The 21,137-nt window shown below is 37.0% G+C and overlaps 2 protein-coding genes across 4 annotated transcripts; one reads left to right on the forward strand and one right to left on the reverse strand.

Moving 5' to 3' along the window:
* The first annotated feature begins 393 nt into the window (after window positions 1-393).
* LOC135583618 (E3 ubiquitin-protein ligase HOS1-like) lies at window positions 394-16,752 on the forward strand. 3 transcript variants are annotated; one of them, XR_010493145.1, is made up of 12 exons: window positions 394-577; window positions 1,172-1,562; window positions 1,675-1,809; window positions 1,910-2,085; window positions 3,518-3,934; window positions 4,022-4,180; window positions 9,263-9,784; window positions 10,292-10,423; window positions 10,948-11,648; window positions 11,869-13,219; window positions 16,141-16,298; window positions 16,482-16,752. XR_010493145.1 is itself a non-coding variant. In XM_065136233.1 (11 exons), exons 1-10 carry the CDS (start codon window positions 464-466, stop codon window positions 12,029-12,031), a joined length of 2,910 nt encoding a protein of 969 aa, XP_064992305.1. In that variant the 5' UTR covers window positions 394-463; the 3' UTR covers window positions 12,032-12,070; window positions 12,153-12,636. The 3 variants fall into 3 exon arrangements, 1 of the variants encoding a protein (XP_064992305.1); XR_010493146.1 differs by lacking the exon at window positions 16,141-16,298; XM_065136233.1 differs by lacking the exons at window positions 16,141-16,298; window positions 16,482-16,752 and having other exon boundaries at window positions 11,869-12,070; window positions 12,153-12,636.
* Window positions 16,753-18,401: 1,649 nt separating this feature from the next.
* LOC135629074 (small ribosomal subunit protein eS12-like) lies at window positions 18,402-21,123 on the reverse strand. The gene is made up of 4 exons (XM_065136234.1): window positions 20,978-21,123; window positions 19,389-19,671; window positions 18,779-18,844; window positions 18,402-18,671 (listed from the first exon to the last, which is right to left on the reverse strand). The coding sequence occupies exons 1-4, from the start codon at window positions 20,983-20,985 to the stop codon at window positions 18,612-18,614; spliced, it is 417 nt and encodes a 138-aa protein (XP_064992306.1). The 5' UTR covers window positions 20,986-21,123; the 3' UTR covers window positions 18,402-18,611.
* Window positions 21,124-21,137: the final 14 nt, after the last annotated feature.

The raw sequence follows: 21,137 nt of genomic DNA on the forward strand, positions 1-21,137 counted from the left end.
AGTGGCTGCTCGCCATGTGTATGTTGCGCACCACATCGTACTTGAGGTTCCACATCTATATCGTCATGTCTCCTTACCTGGGTCCAGGCGATGCCAAAATATGTCCTATCATTGTCAAATTGGACCTTATCAGAGGGCATAAATAATTCTACGTAAGAGAGTGTTGAAATAAATAAAAATAAAAAATATTATGAGAATAAAGAAAGAAGCATCTAATAAAATGTCACGCTGCTTAATGAAGCAAGCGGATCGGTTACTCGGGTGGAAGATCCGAGTATAATAGGGTCGGTCGGATGCTGTTGCAAGATGATCCGTCGCGTCTCGGATCGGTTCGAACCGAGAGTTGGATCCATTTATCCGACATCACGGTAAATGCCGAGAAACCCTCACCACTTAGCCCTCTCAAAACCCTTTTTCCCTCGCCTCTCTCCTCCTTCCACTCTTCTCGAAGGCGAGGAGCGCCATGGAGTCGATTAGATCCGAGAGGTCTCTGTCCTCGGAGATCGGCGACGGCCGCCGAAGCGGATGGCCCTCTCTCGATCGACAGCCGCCTAACTACGCCAGCTCTGCCGTCCAGGTGCCGCCTTCATCCTTGTGTTCCCATTTGGGTTATTTCGCTTCTTATCTTTATTCTGAAACCCAAATCGTGGATTCAAGTTTTTCTTTGTGCCTTTAGAAGTCTATTTAGTTTTTTTGAACGCTTAAAGGGAAATAAATCCTGTAATATGCTGAAGGCATGCCATGCTTAGCATTTACTTGATGTCGATGATGTTGTTAAAGCGAGAGTTTCAGTAAGGCGTCTCTAGCAAAAGATATTTTTTGAAACTTCTATAGGTTGTCGCAATTATTTTGACGTGAAATAGGATTTTCGTGTTTTGCTTGGATCTTTTACAAAGGCACGTTCTTCCCAGTGAGATGTCTTCTCTGACATTGCTGTGAACGTGTTAATTGACTATCTATTTGCTGAAGGTCATGGTTGTGCTGAGAATACCAAATAGGCTGGTCAGTCTAAGCACTTCTATTTAGTCATATGTCTGTTTACTTAAAACATTAGTGTTGTTATGTGAATCATGTAACCCTAATTTATTTTTTGTTTCTGAACTGTTCCTATCTGCTCTAAATTCTTATTATAGACGATGATATTCATCTAACGAGGAGAACATCATGTTAGGACGCTTTGGAGCACTTGGCATCAATTGATCTCCTAGAACTATGTAATGAAGCAAAAGTTGAGCATTGTCGAGCAACTAGGGACTTAAGCAGCTGTGGACGTTGTGTACAACATGTGCTCAACTCATGTGGACATGCCTCTTTATGTGAAGAATGCAGCAAGAGATGTGATGTTTGCCCAATTTGTAGAACCTTGATACCGAGTGATGGATGTCGACTCCGTCTTCGTCTCTACTATAAGTGCATTGAGGTTGGCCTTATCTCGAAACAGCATGATGATAGATCCCAAGAGAGAGAAGTCTGCCAAAAACATATGACGGTTCATATTGAACGGTTATATTCTCTTTTTGATGTGGCATTGAAGAACAATCTAGTTTCTTTGATTTGTCATTGTATCCTTCAGTGATTATCTTGTGTTCCTAGTGCTCATATATTTGTCTCTTACATGATATGTTTTTCTGTGATTTTGGAGTTTTCTCATTGTTACCTTGACATAGACATCAGATATTACAGATGTTTGTATGAATGAGAATGCAGTATCAAGTGACCCGGTATTTGCTTTTCTTTTGGATGAAGTGGTTGTGAAGGACTGGTGCAAAGAGACATTTAAAAATATTGTCTCTGATCTTTGTGAGATATGTATCCTGAAATATTTCAAATTTTGTCTAGTTTTATCATTGTTCGAAAACATATATTTTCATTTCAAGCAGGAACTTTGAGGGCCTTAAGAATGTTACAGACAGTCATGGAACAGAAGCTATGAGATCTAGGGTGTCTTTGATGCAGAAGTTTGCATTGTATCTAAGTGGCCTTTCAAATGTTCTTGAGGTCATGACTTCATCATTTAAAGAAACATTTGCTGCTCAAGTTCATGACCTGCATCACCTCTTGGAGAATGTACTGAAGGCAAAGCAGGTTTAGTTTCCTTCAATTTTCTCTGTTTCATTCCTTGGTAATGTTTACCTGTTAAGACATTATGGTTTCCCTATATCCTGTTGTTTCCAGAAATTAAGATTTAGAAATCACAATTATGATTTTCATGCACAATTTTGAGTTTTGGACTTTTGTCACTCATAAAAAATAAGATTTAGAAAGCACAATCGTGCACATCAAATTTTGAATTTTGTTCTTTTGTCACTCATAACTCATACATGTTGTTGACGGGGAAGCTATACTTATTATATGTTCTTCTCATCTTTTGTTTGACAAGCTTTTCTAAACTCTTCTATATATTTATGAGAGTGAGAGGCAAAATTTGACTTATCTATTTGTTTTGTTAAGGAAAAGGTTTGTGTTAATTTAATCTTCTGTTTGACATAGATGTTGATGTGGAGGCTATACTTTTTATATGTGTGCTGTTCTCCCCCCACTGGGCCGCATAATTCTTCGCTTCTTTTGTTAAGTTTTCTCCACTCTTCTATGTCTTTATGAGGGGCAAAATTAATCTATTTGTTATGTTAAGAGAAAGGTTTGTGTTACTTGAATTCATCTTATGCTATTGAAAAATGACAAATTGGTTGGCCTTGGATGGTATACACTGAAAGGATGAACTTCACTTTTTCATTTATTGAGCACATTGATAATAGAAACTACTTTGGAAATAAAACAAACTTATTCCTAACAATCTCAAATTGCTTTTCTTAGGGGAGACTCTTTCTGAAAAAGTTTGGTCTCTTGAGTGAATGGACACATATCACGGCTCTTATATTCGCTTAAAAATTAAAACCAATAAACCATGTTGGCAATGGCTATTGATCGAATTAACCCTATGTAAATTGTTGTTCATTGCAACTTTTGTTGATCATTCTATCAATTTTATTAAAAGATGGGGTAACTGGTCCAAGTGATATATAGTAATATATATGAACAGTAAATGGAACTGCAAATGCAAGACATATTTATTAAAATTACCAAATTATTGTTTAATAGTTGGATGCTTGACATAATTCATGCATGTCTGTTGATATTTGACCTTTTCGTAAGAGATGTGAAGCTGTTGTTTGATGTTTTTGTCGTGTTAGGTAGTTGCTCATTCCAAAACATAACTAATCCAGGCCTGAGAACATTGTATGTTTTTGATGTGTGGACGAACAATGATGTCAATTTATACACAAACATTTTACGTTATCTTGAGGGGCACTGCAATGGTGTGGGTTCAAGTTGGCCTTCTTACATAAATTATTTGTAAACTCTAGTTGGAATGTTTTACTTGATCTCTCAACTTTTCATGGTGCTTTTATGCTATGCAAATTTATTTCTATTTCTTACCAACAATGTTAAAATGTAACGTGCATTTTACATTCCTGTAGAAAAATATGGCATTTTGAGTGTCTTATTTATTTTTCAGCATTTGGAGGTCATGATTTGGTGTACCAGACACCAGTTCCTTCGTGATGTTCAATCACGATTTTATAATTTAGGAAATTCTGAGGCATGGAACTTGGATGTTTATGAAAGGAAGTCAGCTGCAATTAAGAGATCATGGCCTCAGTGCTCGAGTAACTTGGTGGATTCTGCTGGGCAGCATGATAACACACTTTTTATTGAAGATGCATTATCAAATCTAGGGATAGAAGAAAGTTACGTGCAGACAGGGGTAGAAGTGGATATTTCTTGCTTGCAAGATGATAGTTCAGGATTGCTATTCCTATCCAAGATAGATATTGCAGGTGGAAATGGATATCCATTTCGGAATTTGCAAGCTGCTGCAGATATACTCTTTCTGCGTGGGACCTCTGATATGGTGGTTGCTAAACAAGCGATAGTATCCTTGATCTGCTGTTTTGTTTGGCATTGTGATCTTGATATAAATTGTATGGGCTTCTATGTTTTCTTCTTAACATGCTTTCAGTTTCTATATTATCTATTTGATCGGCATTGGAAGAGACCTGATGCGGAATGGAAACACATAGTTGATGATTTTGCTATTTCCTTTGGCATTGCTACCCATTCAGTACAGGAGTCTTTGGTTTTCTATCTCTTGGATGATCATACCCCTCAGGCTTTACAGGTAGGTAGTTGGTTTTACATATGTGGATGACATGGTTTGCTAGTTTTCTTATGCAAGTTCTTTATGCCTGAATTCACAATTTCTCTTTGTACATGCTATGATTAAGTTGATCTAAAAGTTCTTGGACATTATGTGCAGTGTTTGAGCCTTTCTTGACAATAGTAGCATTTTATAATGTGAAAGGATGATTAGTCTTCCAAAGCAGTTCTTTTAACTACCATGCATGGTCTTTGATATATATTATCTTATAGGCTTATATTTGGATAGATCGTTTTCCCTTAAAATGTTTCAATTCCTTCTATTATTGTCATGTTGGGCCATGCCACTGTAGGAAGGAGTAAAGTAGCTTTTCCTTGTAAATGAGTGAAGTTTGAATCTGCATTGAGCATTTTCTTGAAGAATGGAGATTTATAATTGAGGATTTTGGACATTATACGCATAAAAAATGATAATATGCTATAACATTTATGCATTACTGTTGTGGAAGTGACAAACAATGAATAGCATGGTGTGTAGATGAGCTAGTGAAGTCACCGGGCGCTCGCCTAGGTGTCCGGGCGAGGCAAGGTCCGAGTACCTTGTAAGTGGTCTAGGCAGGCACTTTCAATTGGGCGCAATCTAGGTGCCAAGTGACTCAAGCGCCCACCTAAGGCAAATTGAACCAGGGTTGAGCCTAATCTAAATAGGCTTGATCGTTGATTTGGTTCGATCACTTCCACACCCCGCATCCTCTCTCACACACACAACCGCTGCCCACCTTGGAAGAACTAGGTGACGAACTATGCTGTGGTGATTTCCTCTCCATCGGTAAACGGTGGCGACATCTTCCTCTTTGTCTGCAAATGGTGATGGTCTCTTCCTTCGGTAAGAGGCTTTCATGCAAGTGTGATGGCCTCTTCCTCCACACGCCTCTTCCTCCTTCACTGCAGCCGGCCTCCTCCCCCCTCCTCCTCCTCTGCAACCCTCGATGGCACCCCTCTCCCTCCTACCCCATAGCCTCAGCCCCCAACAGCACTCATCTCCATCTTACTCCACCATAGTTGCCCCCTCCCCCCTCCTCTTCCTTCATAGCCTCTAACAACATCCCCCTCCCTCCTCTACAGTCACCTCTGCCACAGCCCCCAACAACACCCCTCTCCCTGCTCCTATGCTCCTATTTCACCGCAGCCGCCTTCCCCCACTCCTCTCCTCCTGCACTGCAGCCCCCAACAGCTCCTTCCTTTCTCTCTTAAGCTCAAGAAACAATTGAACCATGAGACATTAAATGACACCAAGGGTTGGTCTGTAACGTCACTCTTCTTGGCAAAGTAGAGAGAGGGAAGAAGTGATGGTGATAATGCCATCCGTAACATCAATAGCAGTTCCGTGGATTGTCAGGAACATACAAGACCATCGCATTAGTCTTGAATTGTATGTCTCTCGAGTGCTTGAGAGAACATGGTCATGAATTATACCTTCTCCCTTTTGAAGAAGATCAAAGATCAAGTGGAGAGAATACATGCATCCAAGCCCATACAAGCAAATACCTAAAGTCCTACAGTGTTAATAGTAGTGAGTGCATTGTCCCATTGAAGCTTTGGGGGAGGAATCAATCAGTGGAGAGGGTAAACTCATGCTGCAATTCTTTTGTCCTCGAGCTGATGTGATCAGTGATGGATGATTGTGGCAGTATGCTTGCTAATCTTGTTTAGTTTTGCTATTTTTTGTTATTGAATATAGATAATGTAATTTAATACCTTACATAAGTATAATTTGATGTGCCATTTTTATTTTAATTATCATATTTATCGATAATGATATATATTGTTAAACTTTTAATATTCGGGAGCATCTCGCTTCGCTTGGGCAAGCACTTAGCATCTTGGGCATTTGGTATCTTGGCGCCTTTTAGTGTCTAATGCTTTTGACTACATTGGTGGAGACCACATATATCTTTGGCTTTCATCGATAATATTTGTCCTCAAGGTTCTACATATCGGGTAAGCGGACCCATGCTGGTCCATGGAGGGATTGGTACTGGCATGGTACATGTTGGCTTACCTGTGGCACCATGGCATGGTGAAACACTGGTTTTAGCTAGCTGAAATTATAAAAAGATCTTATTTTAAGGTTCTTTCCCACCTTTGATATATACAAACATGTTTTCTAAAATTAAATTGTTATCGGTTTACAAATTAAACAAATATTGTATTGCAACATATATTGGAAAAATATTACAAGTTGTATTTAAAGAAGCCAACGTATACAAATAAGTCTTGTTTTCTAAATAATTAAGAATAATAAGTATGATGTTATACTTGCTCATGTCACCAAATTGATCGTTGTGAGTTCACAATGTGGGCTGAGGTCCCCAATGAGAATCCATTATGAATTGGTACAGGATGTTGGCAGGACCCATGATGGAAACTCCTATCATGACATCTGATATTGATAAACTGTGCCTTAAATCCAATAATGTGGTGGCGGTTGTCAACTCATCGACGTGAACCACTTGTGTGGTACGAGGTACGTCAGGCAAGTAGGATCATTGTAAGTGCTTCTGTGTAGGATATAGTGCTCTAGATACTCTTGTCATTGTATTATTGTTGTGTCGGAAAGGGCATCCAATTTCGAAAAAAAAAACCATCACCATGCATCTTTTGGCATAAGGATTCAAGGTAGTGTCAAGACTGATAATACAAGGACCTATTATTTGATTCGATATCATGTAGGCTGCGTGTCATATCCTCGTTTGAACCCAACATAAACAACGTTTCTCTTTCCTTTATCTTTGTGGTTATAAATGAGCCTTATGGACCCTCATCTATGATTTGCTTCAACTGAAATAATGCTCTTTGATCCATGCTCTTCTGTGTCTAAGTAGGGGGAACATGAGGTTGGATATTGGTCACATTATCGGCGGACATATTGTTGTTCACGTCTCTACTATCTTCGTGGACCTTATAGAGTGCAAATCGTGGTCACATTCAACTGGACTTATTGCTTATTGATTGTGCCTAACAAATCAATTGAGTGTGAAGCCTGACCCTTTCCCCTGCGGCAATTGCTGCATGTCGGACCCTACTATTGCTACCATGACCCTGGATGACTGATTATCCGAAATCTAGACATGTTCCCAACATCAATCTATTCCTCAGTATGCACCACATCCTTTGTCTTCTGTCATTCCTCATCCTTAATTGCTCATAGAATGAAATGATACAGACATTGACAGTTTCCTGGCTCATCCAATATTGAATTGGTAAGCCTGCTAGGTTGACCTAATCAAACATCAAATCCAAGTCATCATCATAGAGCTGGAATTGAAAAGATCAACCTCAGATACTGATTCCTTATTATGCTAATACAACGTAGCCTCAGTGCATCATATAATGGACATAGATTAATTATCACACACACACAGACACATATATATGTGTGTGTGCGCGCGCACGCGCGTGCGTGTGTGTAAGAGTTGATTGGGTGCTTTTGTATGACTCAAAGTGAACCAAATAGCAGGCATTTGCCGAAACATTTTGTCCTTGTAAATTCATAAAGGAGATCCAAGTGATTATGAATAATATATATGTGCTTCGAGTTATCTATCTGTAGGCTTTGTGAAAGGAGGTAGTGTATAAATTTGAATGCTTCAAGGTACATATTTTTCTAGTGGACAGGAGGCACATTAGTTTATAAGTTGGTCACGTGCAGAGCGAGGACTGATTGAGTCATTGATTCTTGCCATATGGGTTACATCAGTGATAAATTACTATTTTGGACCTTTGCTCTCAAAAACCTAATTTATTCTAGTTGATCATTTTTTTACACTCAGTTTCATAAATCAGGTATCATGATCTATTAACACTTCAAAACTTATAGTTACATTGTGATACTTGTTGGACAATGTTGAGCTTGATTGAGGACTGTTCATTGTGTCCAATCTGGTCATTGACTGGGTAAGTAGATCAGGTTAGTACTCTTTTTGCTGATCAAAGTTTGGATTTATAGTTAGCTTAGCTAGATTGATATCAGATTTGACAAAGTCAAAGTACAGTATATTCTACCAAGGTTTAGAATACTGCCCTAACATCTCTGCAATCCTCACATGTGGACCATGGAATCGACATTGTTGGAACTTAAGCTATAGCCATACGCAACTCACACATATTATTAGAAAACATAATTTTTGTTCATTTGTGGATCTTCAATTACTCAAAAAAGAAAGAGGCAATGTACAAAATTAAAGAAGGATGCAATAAAGAAAAATTACATCCATAAAGCGAAACATACCAATCATTTTAGCTTTCCTTCTTTTGGGAAGATGTAGTTCATATCTGTTTTGTCAAACAATCTTCTTTTGATAAATTATATGATTGACAAACTTCCATCTTTGTATGTTCTTTGGTTAAGTAGAAACTTTCTTGTTAGGATAAGATCTTCAATTAACCCAAGACATGACCTTTCTTTTTTTCCAGAATGCTCAATCTAACCTGTTATTTGTCTCCTCCTTTCTTTAAAGTGGCTTCCATTTTCTTTTTCCTTGGGCAATATTGGTAACTGATATAGTCCCATGGAAGGTGTCTTCTTTTGGCAAGTTATGACATTTGCAAAAATTCCCTATAAAATTAATAATATGTATTCAATGAGAAATATATTGAGATGGTCCTGCATCACTGTTGATATGGTAAGCCACCTTTTTTTTTAAGGTCTAGTTCATATCTTTTGTTGCCATTGAGTTGAAATAGAATATTTGCCTTCAAATATAACTTCCTTTCTTAGCAGCTGCATAGAACATTGTGAATTCAGCACTTGAAATGCCATCCCTTGTCTTAGGTCAACATAATTAGAAGTGATGTTCATAAAATGTACTGCAATTTATCTTGAATCCATCCCTTTGTTTTCTAACTTTTAAGTTTTGTTTGGTTATATAATGAACATAGTATGGTCACTGTGATGTATATGAAATATTTTCTTAGGACATCCATTAATGTGATAGACTGTCCAGATTTAATATCCTTGATTCTTTCACTTTTTTTGTCCCCTTTTGCTACTTTCTCTTCAATAATTGTGTTGATATTGGTTGGTCCTGCAATTTGATGACAGGAAGCTATAAATCTTCTCCCTGAAGTTGCTGGCCCAGAAATACATCCGAAGATAGCTCAAGTTCTCTTAGAACGTCAGCGTGCTGACGTCGCCTTGTCTATTTTACGTTGCAGTGGGCGTGATGGAGGCTTGTATAATATAAACACTGATAATGATTTCCCACAGCATGAGTTCCTAGGCGAGGCAATAACAGCAGTTAGAGTTAGAATTGAGTGTGGGCTTCTGACAGAAGCCTTTATGTTTCAGAGGATGCAGTGTTCAAAAGCTAAAGACAAAAACTTGAAGTATAAATTGGATATAGGATTTTCCAACTCTTCAAACACCGAGTTCTGGATATACCTCACTGAAGTTTTGGTAACTGAAATTTGCCATCTCTGTATCCGGAGGAACTTGGTAGACAGAATGATTGAGTTCCCTTGGAACTCTGATGAGGAGAAGCATCTCCACAAGTGTCTCTTTGATCATGGTTCTCAAAATCCTTCATCAACATGTGGTAGTCTTTTAGTGGTCTTCTATCTTCAGGTGATTTCGAAGTTCTCACAGCCAATTCCATTTTTCTAATAAATTACAACTTGCTATACTGCTATTATCTAAAATCAAAGCTAATTCATCATTATTTTATAAATACTTGACATATTGGATCTTATTATTGGTGTTCTTATGTGGAGGTATTATCTGCTTCTTAAGATTGCTGGTGCTTCAGAAATTATTTGACTTGTGTAGTATATTGCATAACCTGCTTTACTTTGTAGTCGAGTTTCTCATTAAGTCTAACAATTTGTGCACTCCTGGTGGCATAGCTTCTTTTGCTTTTATATTTTTAATTCTTATGGTTTTTCTTGCACCATTATGCTTTTTCAAAAGTTCTTATTGTTATTTTCATTTTTTTTTACTATGGTTAATGCTAAAGTAATGGAGAGTGGTATTACATATAGCATCAATAAAATTATGTGCATAAACATCTTTTTTTCAATTAATCTCATGTCTATTAAATTGTATATTCTAATTTTTTTTCTTTTTTTTTCTCAGCGTTATAGATTCACAGAGGCATATCTAGTCAATCGTGGTATTCAGACCATGGAACAGACAATTCTAGAGTCTGCAAATGAAGATGTTGCTTCTAGGGTACAGTTGATATGTCAGTGGAGGGAAGGATTGATTGTAAGTTACTTTTGGCATGTTAATATACTTGAATTTGCTTACCTTTGTGCATGCAATATCTGTCATTTTTTGTCCATATTGTGATTGTTCATAGGACAGCTTGCTGCTAGTGTTTGTATCTTTCATTATTCTTTTTTAAGCAGTTACATCAATAATCTTCAGAACTTAACTAATTTCATAACTTCAAGGTTAAGATGCTTAACAAAGTAAGATAACAAAAAAATCTGTTTTAACTGAGCCAGAGACAAATTAAAGCCATTGTTATTGCTATAAGTGTGTGATAGCTTCATCATAGAATGAAGTAAAGCCCAACATAATGTCCATGTTGTTGGCCAAAATGCCTTTGTTGTAACTGGTTTTAGGTCAAACGTATTATTACTAATATTTTTGTATTTTACCAGAAGTTCTCTAGGGGCATAATTAGTTCAGCTTCTGCATAGGGCATGTGTATGCTAAGAATTCTAAACATATATGTCTACATTCTTTTCTTTTTTGACTCTAAAAGTTATTTACTTTGTCAACAGGATAAATGTCTCGATTTGCTGCCTGAGGTACAACGGCAGAACATATTGGCTGAAAATGTCACTGATTATGGTCATGTTTCTTTAGAAGATGTTCAGATGTCTTTAGTATCTGATTTATCCAATGCACAGCCAAATCTTTCTACCATCCCAAATAACTCCTCTGTCGTTCTTCAAACAAATTCAAGTTCTTATGCTTTGAGAAAATCTAATGCACCTGCAGCAAGCCCTATGCATGACAACAATTTTGGGACTGCAAGCAAGGTTCCATCTGCTATCCAACGGAGGCTTCTTGTGTCTTTTGAAAGCCCGTCTGCCAATATGAATGCAGAAGCTACTGATGGAGCATATTCGTCATATCCCTTTAATGGAGTAATCCCATCATCTAATGATACTAATGTTAGAGACATGATGTGGCAAGCTAACATGAAACAAGCATATCAACCTGTTGATGGTGACCATTCTGTAAAGTTTCACCATGGTTCTAAAGCTAAGCCCACAAGAGGGCCGAATTCAAGTGCAGCAAGAGTGCTTCGGAATGAAAACCCGCGGCTTGTTTTTCCCAGAGTCACTTCAGCAGACCATTGTCATGATGGCTCTCGGAAGGAGTCTGTTCATGACCCAATTCAAAGTTCCAGACGTTACAATCTGCCTGATGGATCATTGACCATGATTTCAAGGGAGGCTAATGCGAGTTCATGGAGGTAATTTTCTGTCTAATGGGAATGTATCTTGGAGGAATTTTCGATGCATGACTTGTTTAAGTAGCATAAAATCTGAATTTTATTGACCCGAGGTTTGGGATAAAAGTGGTCTCATCATTTGATTTCTTTTATTGATTAATTATCAGCGGCAGACTCATGATACCTGGAACCTGCTGCTTTTTTTAGCTTTGAATTAACTGGATTTTTTTTTCCTATGTAGTTTTGGAAGGAGTGATATCCCTGAAGATAAAGGCCGGATGGTTGGGTCAAGGTGGAGATCTGATGAATCTAGTGAAGATGAAGAGGATTTCGAGTCTGCCAAGTTGACGGCTGGTGGAGCTTCCGCTACAAGTAGAAGGCGACCCAGGCTTTTCAGAAGATGATGTTCAAAGTGGACGTGAAGCATGATTGGACTTTTCCGAGTATGTAGTAATTACTCTCTGCTATCATTGGTCATTATGCACAAGCAGGTCTGAGAGTGAGGAAATATTAATTCAACTGCAGAAAGAGCTCCACCATCAATCAAGGTGCACTGTGAATGCTCGTCTGCTGAACATACTAATAGGAGCTCCCACGGTGCTGAAGCTTATAAACTTCTATCGGGGCAGGTGTATCAATTGTTTCATGTGCAAGTCAAGAAATTGGGATGACATATCTGGGGATTGTTGCCATATTTGGGATCATCTTTGCCTCATACCTTCTTTGGTTTGATAAATGCGATCAACTACCCTCCAAGAGGATGTGATGCTGACACTGTTTCTTTCAGAATTTGTGGAAATTTGTATGGGATGTATGTTGTTAACAGCACTTGTAGAAGCATTCACAAGAAAACATAATTAGTACGTGATGGGGATTGAGCAGGATAGTAATCAAAATACTAGGTTTTGATGAGGCTGCTGCATATATAGAAATATCCACAATTTCAGATTCAAAAGGACAATGTTTTGTTATGTTTATCATATTTTAGCTGGTGAGTTGGGATTGTTTATTTCTAGAATGTGAGCCTTGTGATCTTGTGTAGAATTCTACAGTGAATGTTAGCTCAAATGATTGGAGATCATTTGAACAGATCAGATCGGAATTGGACCAAAAGAATGATTCTGTAAGAAAATGACAGAATGACTGGTTCCTCGGTCAAAGTCAAAATTCTTTACCTGAATTCACCAGGCTGTGTGCTTCATGATGCGTACTGCGGGCGGGGACAAAACGCCCCGTCAGATTCGTAGTCGCACGAATCATAATGCAAGAACGCAGAGATCCAGCCGTCGACTGGCGCTGACGACGACAAAAATCGACGTTTCCTTCCGACCGTCGTATCTAACAGACAGCGGCAAACACTTGTTTTCCGTCGTTGATTTTACACTGGCGGTTTACTCATGCGATGATCAGATGCTTTTGGAGAGAATCATTGGGGAACAGTGGCATGTGAGTAGAAATTTTGTTGGGGTGACTACGACACGTCTCGTTCGTCTTGAGGTACAAAGGAGGGAGCGGAGTGCTCTCGTTTTGAGTTCCCCTCTTCCCTCTTCGCCGCCGACTTCTAGCACCCGGTCTTGTCGAGTATGTCGTCGGTAAGCGATCCCTTCGGTTCCAGATTTCATGCGTCTGTTCTCGTCGATTTTGTGGTTGCTTTTCGGTCAATTAAGCCTCCTCCAACTTCTGGTTCTTTCTCACGATCGGAAGTGCCGAGATGGTTCTCCTCCTTTTCTTGATTTCGATTCTGCAAATAGGACTGAGAAATCATTCGTAAATCTCAGTAATCAGGGCGGGTCTGGGAAATGAGATAAGTATAGGTTCTTGTTACGGATCGGCTTATAGTTACGTTCGAGAATCGACAGTCGAATGTTGCGAGAGAATGAGATTGGTGTCTCGATTCGATAGATTACGGAACTTGATTCTTCTTGAGTGATTGTGGAAGTCGACGTTTTTAGGAGAACTATTGTGAAAACCCAGTTTTTACCAATTCGATTGTGTTTTTGGACGTCTGACTTCTTTTTATTTCTCTTTCATTTGTGTTTCTTGTTGATTCAGAGTTTAGAACAACCCATGGCTTCAAGAGTTCTAATTGCTTAACATGTGGTGATCCTGGCTGTACGCTTTATGTTAGGGGTTTAAAATCTGGATATGCATTACCTGTTTGAGTAAGGAAGATTTTATTTGCTCAAGACATCCAATTGGAGTATGTGAAGTACAAGAAACCTAAGTGCTTCAGCAACTAATCAGATAAGCGCTACCTAAGTTTAGGTGCATGATTCTTCCCGCTTTTTTACAGAATTGTACCTATTATCAGGATTTAATCATGGAATGTAGGGGGATACTGAGATTTTTTACCATACACACCAACCTTTCTTCTTTTCTCTCCTTTTCTCTTCTGCTCTACCTCTGAACATATTTCTGTCACTTGTTTATAGAAAGAGGTATATTTCTTCTTTCTCTTTGTATTCACTTGGTATTAAAACTTTCAACATTTCGTCTTCCTAGCAGCAATTTCCTGCTGTGGTGCAACCTTGTCCACTTTAGTCTTAATCATCAGATAATCCGATATTTGTGAAGACCTGTTGAAGTCTATAATCATCTCCTCCTCATACAAAGTCTTCTTTTGAGCATCTACCAGTTCAGCCTCATGCTTTTAACTTGACGTGCAAAGTCACTCTTGCTTTGAAGTTTGATCCTTTGGAGATCACTACCACTGTTTGTCTCCTTTAGAATAAAAAAAAATTCATCATATAGGAACTCTGGTACAGTATCAAATATTTATGCATTCTTACTCCAATATAACTTAGAGAACCCCACCTGTTCATGCTGACCACAACTGGAACCAAAATGTTACAGCTCTATCTTTTGCTTCTTCCTTTATTAGTTTGGTTGCAATAATGTGCTTGTTAACACAAAGGCGTCTTAAAAAAGAAAAAAAAAGAACATAAAGACATCTGCTGTATGTAAACTCAAAACTTGTTTGGGACATATGGTTTAGTCATTTCAAATTGTCCCAACGCCACAAATTTGCAAGCCGTCTTATTCTTGCGTGAATTGAAAGCACTCTCTCATGCTAAAACATAAAGGATTTTGACTTAGAAGCTGATCATATTTGCAGGTATATAAGAGAAAATTATGTTCCTGTAGTTCTTTATAATTTTCCAGATATCATGGACCATCTGAACTCTGCACCTTAGGAACCAACTTATATTTACAAAGTTATTTGATATCAAATGTCCCTATTTTTCTTGTATTTTTCAACAATCTTTCCATTTATTTGATGTTGTAGCTTCAATATAAAGTCAATGATATCTAATGTTCAAAATGAGACTGACATGTGAAATCATTTGCTTTTGCACAATATTTTACATGTTAATGTTGATAATATAATTTTGTCTGAAGTAATTTGTATCGTACTTACTAGCACATGTTTAGGAGTTAATCGACTTTAAAAATAACTAACCTACTGAAACTTTACGCTTCAATTCATCAGATGCAATTCATGATGCTTTTTAACTGCCAAAACTAAATGCTATATCAAAATAATTTAGCCTGAGCCTACTATTTGCTTTCTCTCAATTACGTGGAAGAAAGGCATCAAAAACTTGCTATAAGCTCTTGTGTGGAGGACTAGGAAAATTAGAGGTGTAAGTAACACACATTTGGATGAGCTAACATGGTGCACTATGTTATACTTGGGAGCAGTATCTTTGAGAGGTTAAGCAATTCCAAAAGTCATCTTATGTTACGAGCAGTGAGAAACTGAAGAAAATTCTGATTCTTACTGCTATGGTATGGTCCTTCCCCTATATTCCAATAATTGTACTTTGGCAGACTGGTAATATATTTAATTGTTATCATTGCCATGTGCAAAGGTCAAATTTTCACCCACCCAATGTCCATAACATCCAAGCTACCCTGTCATTGGCATCAGTTGGGTCATTGACATATATATACTTGGTGTTTGATGAAGAAAGAAATATGCATTTTGTAAAATATTATATGAAAATATATTTTGTTAAGAGGGCGTTGACATATGCAGATGGTGTCATAAAAAAGCTGGATTAAACATCATGAATAATTGGGGATAGTTTTGGTTTAAGATATAAATAAGAGAAGATCCCTAAATGCACTAGTTAGTAGAGGTAGAAAACCCAAGAATTATTTTTGAGAAACGATAGAAATAGAATTGATAGCTCTTGGTTGAACTAGCGATATTGCCCTTGACAAAGTTCAAATATGGGAAAATATTCATGCATTCAAAATTTAAATACTTGGGACCGTATGACTTGTTGTTCAACATCATTTTATCAAGTGCTGATAAAAAATTCTTCACTATGTCATCTCATGTATATTTTGCTCTTGGATGTTTGAGACAAAATTCACTAGAAATTGTTTGCTTGATTCTTGCTGCTGCTGCTTTCTTTCTCGCCTATTCGCAATCTGGTTTTTCCCTTCAGTCTCTTGTAGTTGTTGTCATCCCTTACATTTTATTTTATTTACTTGAGGGCATCAGGAGAGGGGTCAACCACTGCCCAAGTTTGGGGAGTGGGATGTCAATAATCCTGCCTCAGCTGATGGGTTCACTATTATTTTTAACAAAGCTCGAGATGAGAAGAAAACAATGTGGGTGGTTTACAACCAGATGAAACCTATCAATATCCAACAAAAAGTGTGTGATTCTATCTTTTGCCATTTCATCTTCGTTCCTGATCTCTGGACATTTGTTTAAATGAAAAGGGGAAAAAAATTTCATGATCACACGCATTTCAATTCAAACTAGCTTGCACTAGTATCTAGTTTTGCTGTTGCACTCTAATTCTTTCATTAGATTACTTGACACTTGATTTGATACAGAGAAAATGGTTTTGCTGCGGTTGAATGCCGGTGCTAGAGCCATTGGTTGGTATAGCAGGGATAAAGAAATTTTATAGTGAGGTACAGATGCTATCTACAATCTATTATGTTCGATCGTCCATGTGTATAAACGTAGTACTATCTTTATTTCAGTTCTGTCATTATGTTTTGTCATTTGGATCCGAGGGTAAATTAACAAGAGCAGTCCTCTTGCTTGCAAAGTTGTGAAACCTTGATTTGCGGGTTAATAACATATTAGCCATTGTTGTTAGTTATCTTTAATATCTCGATTTTTATATTTTAAAAAGTTACATTAGAATATGTATATTTATGAAAATAAAATATTTATGTTCATTTACGTCAATATCATTAGTTTTATCAATAAAAATCTGAAAATAAAAGATAAAAATATAATTTTAATATTTTAGTTAGTGGTAACAGACAATATCGATGATGGCAAACTATGATACTATTGGGGGCGTGGATGGCCAATGTGGATAAGGAGAGCTGCGATGAGAACTGAGGGTCGCTCTACATCTACATTGACGTCGACACAGTTATCGAGCAACGAAAGGGTTGCTTGACATATGCATTAGTGCAAACGCAGATGTAGAGCGATATCATTCTGCATCTGTGTCAATGTCGTTGCGGTTGTTGAGCGACGAAAGGGTCAGACGTTCGTACAGATGCAGAGCAGTCCTCATCTCTTGTTATCGTTTTCTTCATCTACAACAATCATCTGTGGCCTTAGCGGTGCTGTCATCCGTTACTATCGACATCGTTCATTATAACCTACTGAAATGTTAAAATTATCTTTTTGTCTTTTGTTTTTGTGTTTCTGTGGATAAAACTGATGTCGTTAGAGTAAATTATTCTAGATATTTTACTTTCATAACTATAAAGATAATATAATCTTTTAAAATGTATGAATTGAAATGTTCAAAGAGACTAACTATAAGATAATATATAATTAACCATTGATTTGTTTTGTTTTTATTCTCGAGACACTCATACGATCAGCACATTCCTTTACCAAGTTTTATTATCTTTGACATATTATATTATATTGATTTGTCATTCGCTGTATAGAGTTATTAAAAAAAATTTAAATTTTTTTATTTATAACTAATTAGATATCATTTTGATAAAAGATAAAATGAAAGATTAGTTAAGAATAAATGAAATGATTAATGTTAGTGATAGAAGAAGAGATAAAAAAGATTAAAAAAAAACTTAATATAAATTATAAATAGAAACTTAAATACTCTAAACTTAATTAAAGATATAATTTTTATATATCTTAATTGTGACAAAAAATTCATCTAATTAATCCCAAGTCAAGATTTATGATTTTATTGATTCTTCATTAAACATTGATATACATATGCATATACATTCTTCTTCTTCTCTCTCTCTCTCTCTCTCTCTCTCTCTCTATATATATATATATATATATATATATATATATATATATATATATATATATATATATATATATATATATATATATCATAGTTAATATCAATAAAATAATTATAATTTAATAACTAATTAAAAATTCAATATAACATCAAGACCTTTTAAAATTCATTATAATTGGAAAAACATTATAAGTATTATAACTATACATTTTGAATTTAAGCATTAACAAAATTAGCTGTGACCCCCTCTGAATTTTATATAAGATATTGAGGGAAAAGAATATTTGAGGGATATATGTGGTGTATTAAAATAAAGGCAAATATGTTGTTTCAAAATTTTGAAAGGCCAAATGTTTAAACCCCAAAAAAATTCAACCTAAGATCACTCCGAGATTGACGGTGTTAGTCTATCAACAGGAATATAAATCGAGCATTTTACCATTATGCCTTTTGAAGTATAACATGTGGCCAATCTATCCAATTGGTGCAGCAATAGTCATAAAAAATGGTGCCTTTAGAAAATTGCTGGTCCAAGCAGTAATAAATCATCTAGTTTGATAAAAGTGCAAAAGAAAGTTGATTATTGAGCCCATCAAATAACCACAGAACCATGCCAAGCTCAATAAACAAAATCTCACAGAATAACAACTCAAAAACTGATTCAGCCATAGAAAGTCTGAATAAATCCATCCATTTTTTGTGATTGCGCTCAATGTGATTTCACATACTCCTGAACTATATGAAGGCCCTCTGATTCTTCTCCGTAATCCTGTAGACGAAAGAAGAAAAGAACCCCTCAACACTTAATAAAGTCGGATGAGAGAATAAACAGATAACAAAATGATGAGTTAAAATCTTTCGACCCGGCTTCCTAACCTTGAGGACGACACATGAACAACCCACAACTTTTCTAGCCTTTCCTTCTGAATCAATCTTACACAGCTGCAATAAAATAAAAAACCATAAGGCAATTATCTAGTGAGCATGGATACAGCAGCAATCAACTTTACAAGGTAACAATACCATAAGAACAGCAAATTCAGAATAATCACTTCATGACCTACTGAAATGATCAATGATTGGTTGAGCTGATGATTCCCTTGACAATCAAAATCAATTTTGTAGATGCATTATTTGCAAGATGAGCCACCAATTTAGCACTATTTAAAGGAAACTAAAGTTATAGTGATCAATGCTATGTAATGAAAATAATATGCTAGATGCTAAAGAAGTCAATAAGGTTCTGCATTTATTTTTGACAAATCATGTGCCCCCTTAAGCATGCGAATCATACAAAGGTTAACCTAGCCTAAGTTGGGGAAAACCATGAGAAAATCTACACAAGCAACTTCTGATCAACGCTTTAGAATTTAGCCATTTAAGATTTTGTAATGACGTCACAATTAGGGAGCAATTGCATCTTTCAACACAATAACTGCTGCAAAAAGAAGGCATAATTAGGATAGGACTGCTGAAGATTACTAACCCCTGCCCACTCCCCAAGTGTTTTGGCGCTTGGTACGGTCACTAAATGCACATTGTGATCAGCACATAGTGCTTTGACCAGCTTGACATAGTCAGCCTGGTTGCAGTCCTCAGCTAGGATGCAAAGTTGCGCAGCATGCTTCTCGATTGCCTTCGCAGCTTCATGAAGTCCACGAACAAGCCCATCATGGGCCAACGATTTCTTCATCACAAGCTGCAGAGCTGTCATCAAGTCCATGGGCTCTCCAAGAGCTGGGGCATTCTCAGCCGTGACAGCAACTTCACTGTCATCAGCAAGAGCACAACAATAAGATGGATGCCTACTGCTTGGGCAGAATGTTGAAAGAATTATACAGATAATTAGAAATAAAGATAACTTGACAACCTGCAGAACTAGATAATGCCATGATGACTACTTTCAATTAATGAATTTGGGGAAGCATTTACAAAGTCAGCATGTTCACCAGTGAATGAAAAATCAACTTACTAGTCAGGCAAGTAGCACATCACTCCCTCTTTTGAGGGGGGTCGAATGCCAAAACGTTATACACAAATTATTCACAAATTATTCCTAGTAACTTAAATTACCATCATACTGCAGTTTCAGATGAGAATAACAGTAAGTTGACCATAAATGAGAATTATGAACAAGTAATGCAATGCAATACACAGAAACAAGGTGCAAAAGGGTGGACCACCAAAACCTACATGTTGATTGGTTATGGTATAGCTCAAGAATATGGATCAAAAGTATGTATGACCCAACCATTCATGTCCTGTCCACTAACTCAAAACATCATCAAATACACACTTCAAGCTTGTTTTAGCATGGGAATATTCTTTTTTCTTTGGGCTACTGTTGGTGCCAAGGAACACAACCAGTTCTCTTGGTAAATTCTTCATGCTTGCATTGGATTTCTCCAAGTTTGTGGAAAATTGAGGATGGATCTCAATAGACCGTGCTCATAATATACACAATATTGGGTCCCTCTATTTTCCAATCATCTATATAGGGTTCTTGGTTATACCTTTCATGAATCTGGCATAAGTTTGTATTAACAAGATCAATAGACCGTGCTCATAATATACACAATATTGTGTCCCTATATTTTCCAATCATCTATATAGGGTTCTTGGTTATACCTTTCATGAATCTGGTATAAGTTTGTATTAACAAGATCTTGACACCCAACTCCAAGAGATCTTATCAGTTCTTGTTTTGGTGAACAAGGTTTGTAAAATTTACCAGTTAGACCATGTTCTTCAACCACAATCTGTCAAACAGATCCCTTGGAATTGCAAATCAAGATGGGTAGAAGCAGAAAAGTCAGAAAATAATAACTCAAAATTAAAGCTACATTTTAGGAACACTGCTAAAGAAGTCATTTTGCAACATTATATGTCCCTCTCAGATGATATCTATAAAAAACAACCAATGTCAAAAACGAGTATTAATTCTCCAAACAACAAAATCATATGACGAAACGGAGCAAACAACAGTAGATCACAAGTCTAAAAGAATAAAAAAATACAGAGAGAGAGAGAGAGAGAGAGGAGGAGGAGGAGGAGAAGAAGAAGTGGATAGCGTACGCAGCCATCTTCTTGTGCTCGTAACGGATGGGGAAGAAGGAAAACCCTACGATTCAGAGACACCTTACTCGTACAGATGGTCGGCGTGAAGGAGAGCGCGCCACCACCAAGGTCTTTATTAGGGTTAGGGGTGTTTTGGATGAAGTGGACCGGTCTTCAT

Source organism: Musa acuminata, chromosome BXJ3-1, assembly GCF_036884655.1.
Source record: "Musa acuminata AAA Group cultivar baxijiao chromosome BXJ3-1, Cavendish_Baxijiao_AAA, whole genome shotgun sequence".
Lineage (NCBI taxonomy): Eukaryota > Viridiplantae > Streptophyta > Magnoliopsida > Zingiberales > Musaceae > Musa > Musa acuminata.

Coding starts and splice junctions, on each gene's coding strand:
- LOC135583618 (XM_065136233.1), top strand. CDS start 464: ATGGAGTCGATTAGATCCGAGAGGTCTCTGTCCTCGGAGATCGGCGAC. Junction 1,563..1,674: donor AGTTTCTTTGATTTGTCATT/GTATCCTTCAGT, acceptor CATAGACATCAG/ATATTACAGATGTTTGTATG. Junction 11,649..11,868: donor GCTAATGCGAGTTCATGGAG/GTAATTTTCTGT, acceptor TTTCCTATGTAG/TTTTGGAAGGAGTGATATCC.
- LOC135629074 (XM_065136234.1), bottom strand. Junction 18,845..19,388: donor CACTTGGGGAGTGGGCAGGG/GTTAGTAATCTT, acceptor ATTTTATTGCAG/CTGTGTAAGATTGATTCAGA. Junction 18,672..18,778: donor GTTCATGTGTCGTCCTCAAG/GTTAGGAAGCCG, acceptor TTTCGTCTACAG/GATTACGGAGAAGAATCAGA.